General features: G+C 42.7%; 1 protein-coding gene across 1 annotated transcript in view; it reads right to left on the bottom strand.

The window, feature by feature from the left end:
- LOC119579740 overlaps positions 1-4,506 on the bottom strand; it is a 40,844-nt gene extending 36,338 nt beyond the window's left edge. Inside the window, exons 1-4 of the mRNA XM_037927639.1 lie at positions 4,441-4,506; positions 3,808-3,895; positions 2,782-2,914; positions 2,029-2,165 (exon numbers count right to left, since the gene is read on the bottom strand). Of these exons, the coding sequence (XP_037783567.1) occupies positions 2,029-2,165; positions 2,782-2,914; positions 3,808-3,895; positions 4,441-4,506 (424 nt within the window). The remainder of the gene's footprint in view (positions 1-2,028; positions 2,166-2,781; positions 2,915-3,807; positions 3,896-4,440) is intronic.
- Between the last annotated feature and the right edge of the window lie 494 nt (positions 4,507-5,000).

The following is a 5,000-nucleotide window of genomic DNA, read 5'->3' as shown; positions in this document are numbered from 1 at the left end:
GTGATTCTTTATGCAGATCCCTTAGGAATCCCCCAAAGAGTCCAAACAAAAGCTGTCGGAAAATAACAGACAGACCGAAAAAAAAACACACCCCAATTCTCTTCATATTCCGATCTGTGTTCACCCCGCCATAACCGCCCCTCTCCCCCTTTACACCCACCCCTCTCCCCACCCCCTCCACCCCTTCCTCCGCTGCTTCTGAAAGACCGAGCCACAGCCTCGAGAATAACGGCGATACGAGAGGTTCTGAGAGGAGTCGGCGTCCGTGCCAGGCATCCCGGGGGGGGGGGGGGGGGGCGAGAACACCGTCGAGATATCGGGCAACGGTGCCATCACAAAGGGTCCTCTGGCATGTTGCGCGCTAGATATGAAAGATTTGCCATCGCTTGTAACTCCAGGCTTTCAGCGAGTGCGGAAATAGGAGATTGGCACAACGCCGTCCGACTTTTATTTTCATTTAGACTCGAGCCTAAAAGAGGTTTTTATCATGGAGAGCTGAACTGGAAACCGCAAATGCGAACTTGGGGGTTTGACAAAAACTGATATAAAAACGAAACATAAAATAACATGTCTCCAACGATTTATCTTCATCTTCTCCATTCCAATTTTTCGATATAAATGCTGTTTTCAGTTTATATATATATATATATATATATATATATATATATATATATATATATATATGTTATAAAGCTTGATGCAGCATTAACTTTTAAAAATCCTCTTCCACAAAGTTTCCCGAAGATATTCTACGTTGAAGAAAAAAATATTTTTTGTTTTATTTCTTCCTCTTCTTTATTATCATCTTCCTGCTCCCTTCTTCATCATCATCAGGCTCATCTTCTCTTTCTTTTTTCTTTTCTTCATCCTTTTCCTGTGGCTAAAATATCAGGCGGTCTGGACGCAACTACTTTTCCTCTCTACAACCACGGAATTCGCTTTCTTAATGGCAGACCCTTAGCGAAACTGAAGGAAGTTCCGCCGGTGGACAACAAACGCTCTTGTGATCAGGATAATCGTCCCCGCAGTAAGAAAAATCCCGCCACTGAGCTGTTGATGGAGATTAATTGGCCCATAAAAGTTTAGATCTTCTGATGTAGAGCGAAGCCATCGCTGCTTGATTTTTCCCGCGCGAAGGAGATATTAAAAATGGTTGTGGACACGCTAACAGAAATGTTAAGAGAGATATTAAAAATGGTTGTGGAAACGTTAATAAATCAGGGAGCGACGGCTAGCGCGGAGTGAACGAGTGATGAGCACCGCTTGCAGTGTCACAAGGTGGACGACGCTGATCTTTGCTAATGAAACGTCCAAGAGTTCATCAATCTGTTTTGCGGACCATGAGTTGCATTTAGGGCGAAATCTGCAACATCTGCCGGGTAAGTGGGTAACCTGAACTAATAGGATATCACTGGTGATATCCGTGTTTGTCTACAAGATAATTTAGGCGAGATAATGTCTATAATAATTAGAAGTTCCCTAAGGCCAGCTGACGTCGAAGGCGCTGGGTGCGTGAGACTGTCAACCACCTTCTCTTGTTTCCTGCCGTTGCTTGGGAACCATCGCGGCGGGTTGATTCGGTTGAAAGATTTTTTCCTTCCCCCGATACTCCGCGGTAATGACTGAAACGCGGAGTAATAAACGTACGACGGTAATCGAAATCGTAACGAAGAAATTCTAATCAGCGCGATTTTCGGTTCCGTGAACGATCACATCCCACCACATTACCGCTTGCTGTGTTCGTTTCTAATTAGGCATGCGAGGAACACGTGCTGTAGCTATTTATTTTTATTGCCAAAACGTGCTTTTTTCACAACTTACTCCTGTGGCTTAATTGTCCATTTTCCTGAATGACCAAGTCTTGCCACCCAGGCGTCCCAACCCGCAATTATAACTACATTCCTCGACCTGCGGCTTCCTACTCCTCCTCATTCTCTCCCCTTCCCTTCGTTCCTCTTCCGTTCGCATGGGGACAGCACCGGATATTCTTACATTCCTCCCCCCAAACAATTATAATAATATACTCACTCGTCCTGACGTGCAGTTTGACCATGTAGTACAGGGACACCGCGCGCTGGGGTTGTGCAGAAGGGTTGGTAGCCATGGTCTCGTTCTGAAGTAAACACAGCGTCTCCTGCACCGGCGCTAAGGGGTTCATGACGAAACTGGTGCGGGAGAGGAGGAAAAGGGGGAACGTAGGTGATTATTCGATAAATAATAACAATAGATGATAAAGAAGTATTGAATATGATTTGTGTTTGTACAGGATGGTGGATCGAACGTGTGTGGCTGAGGGGGGGGTTGGGGGGTAATTAATGCTGGAAGATTAGGCTCGGAAGCAAAGACCGGGCAAGAATGAGGAAGTTACATGCATTAATTTTTCAATCAAATATTTGCAACGGTAATATTCAAAATGATCGATTTTTTTTTTATTATCTTGCGATGAACTAGTGGTTTGTCCCATGAAATTCCATGAATGAATACAAAACCCAATACAATATTTTTAAAGTCAAGATTACTGTATCATAGTTATGAGCATTATTGACGAACCATTAACATAAAATTGCCATTATCATCATGTAATAGCAACCATTACTGTACAATTGTCACTATCATTATATGTCATTATCACAAACACCATTACTATTCTTATTATCATCAAATAACCCAATAACCAAAGCCATTAACCTTCTACCATTACCATTATCATCATTATCACCATCATCATCACCATTATCATCACCACGGTCACCATAGTAACACCTCTCCGTCCCTGCTCACCTGAAGGACGCGGCGGCACATTCCGGCTCCTCCCTGCACCATCCCTGACACTCCCACAGCGAGAGGTTCCTGATGGTGTAGTACGTCGAGCCTCGGTAGTCCAGTTCGGTCAGTTTCTCAAAGGCAACTCGACCTGCGGGGGGTAAAGAACGTCGTCATGAGGAGTTAAGAATGCATTTCTGTTAAGAATGATCGTCTTGTGTCTTTCACTGTGACGAGATATTGCGATGGGTTGTGTATTTGCGTGTTTGGATAAGGTGTTTGGTGCTGGATTGGTCTTTTCGTGCGATTTAATACGGCGATATTCTGTGGTGCGATGCGTGTTTGTCGTGTGTTTTGAAAGGGAGAACATATGCGGTGAATATTATATGTATTTTCGTTCATGGGTAGATTTTGTGGGTAATTCGAAATGAGGAAAATAGGAAAGGAAAGAGAAATAAATAAAGATGAACGAGGAAAATAATGATAATGATTGATATTTGTGGAGAAAAGCTACGCCTTTGACCCTCAAAAGCTCAACTGTAAAATTGCGAAGTGCGTAACGTACTCGCCAAGCAATTCTGAGCCAATGCAGCAAAGAATACATGGCAACGAAGCGATAGGGACGTACATATGTTGATAAATTATACACGGCGAGGCAAAGAAAAATGGCCAGACAGCGTTTTGTGGATACATAATATCTCCATGTCAGAAACCAAGCGCCCGGTAACCGTTATTGGGTCGGGACGCCAACAACAGAGAGCGCTGAAGACTCGCGTTATGCCATTTCTATCTTTATTTCTTATCGCTCTGCATGATCTCTGGTGACCTCTATACCGAACGGGAAGGGGGGGAAAAAGTCGAAGTACAAAATGATGATAATAATAATAAAATCGCACCGTGTATGGACTGCTACACGTCTGCTGAGAAAGCTGGGGCGCCATTACGTGTTTTACCGCCCCAATGGCTTAACCTTGAACAGTTTCTTTTCCTGTAGCTTGAATTAACCTTTGACTAATGTTCAGTCTGAATGGGGTAAATAATGACCTTTGTCTCCGGGCAATACGAAACACAGTTGCCTTATGATTGCTATTTGTACTGCCACTGCACTCTTTAGGGTCTTAAACTGGCCTACCTAAGGAGAAAATTCTTTCAGAAAACTCCAGTATAACGGAAGATTAGAGGTTAAAACTAGAAATTCATATAAAATCTGGCTATTGTGGCTTACTATTTGCCGAATTAAAGGAGCAGCAGTTATATCCCCAGTCTATTTTTTCCCAACAATTTAGCTTTATCCGAAAGAGGCAATGCATGTACTATAAGCTACTTGTTTTCGCCACAGAATTTCGTATATGATTGGCTATCATTTATAGTTGTACCGGGCATTAAAACAGTAGACGTATTTTTTTTCTTTTTTCGATATTTCAATTTGCATTATTTCTGCGTTTATTTACACTCTATACATTCATAAACGCGAGTATCAAATACATTTACGACTACACCCATGCACTCATATACAAGTACTCAATAGTAAGTATTTAGTTCCATTTTTTTCTTCTTCTTCTTTTTTACTGTTAAGCTCCTTGTTTAGTAGCACGAATTTTGCATCACTTTATTCCTAAGACGAGGTAAAAATGAGGTAATAAAATACAACCACAACACGAGGCACTTCCGACTAACAGGACCCACGTAGAGACGAGGCAAGCTTAGCGTGTGGTATGGACCGCCGCGCACGTTACGTTCCATCTTGTCATAATGCACTTTCTTGCGTGGCTGTTACGATGGTACGTCACCCGGCGTCTGTCTCTTCCTTGGTTCGTTATGCTTTGTTTAATCGTGTAACTACTGCAGGCTAAGGAGGGAGGAGGAAGCAGAGGGGGAAAAGCTGATCGGTTTGTATTTTCGTTTGATTATTAGCAATATCTCTGTCTTTATCTGTTTGCTTCTCTCTCTGTCTACCTATCTATCTATCTGTCTATCTATACCTATATATCTGCCTGACTGTCTATATATCTATTTATCTGTGTTTATCTCTCACTCTCTCTCTCTCTCTCTCTCTCTCTCTCTCTCTCTCTCTCTCTCTCTCTCTCTCTCTCTCTCTCTCTATCTCTCTCTCTCTCTCTCTCTCTGTGTGTGTGTGCGTGTGTTTGTGTGTTTTTCTCTCGTACCCCCTCCCTCTCTATCTCTCTATATATACTGTAAATAAATCTAGATCTTCCTCGCCTCTTTCTTTCCCCCTC

This window comes from Penaeus monodon, chromosome 12 (genome assembly GCF_015228065.2).
Source record: "Penaeus monodon isolate SGIC_2016 chromosome 12, NSTDA_Pmon_1, whole genome shotgun sequence".
NCBI lineage: Eukaryota > Metazoa > Arthropoda > Malacostraca > Decapoda > Penaeidae > Penaeus > Penaeus monodon.
The sequence above is the reverse complement of the archived record's forward strand: the minus strand, read 5'-3'. Positions and strand labels throughout refer to the sequence as shown.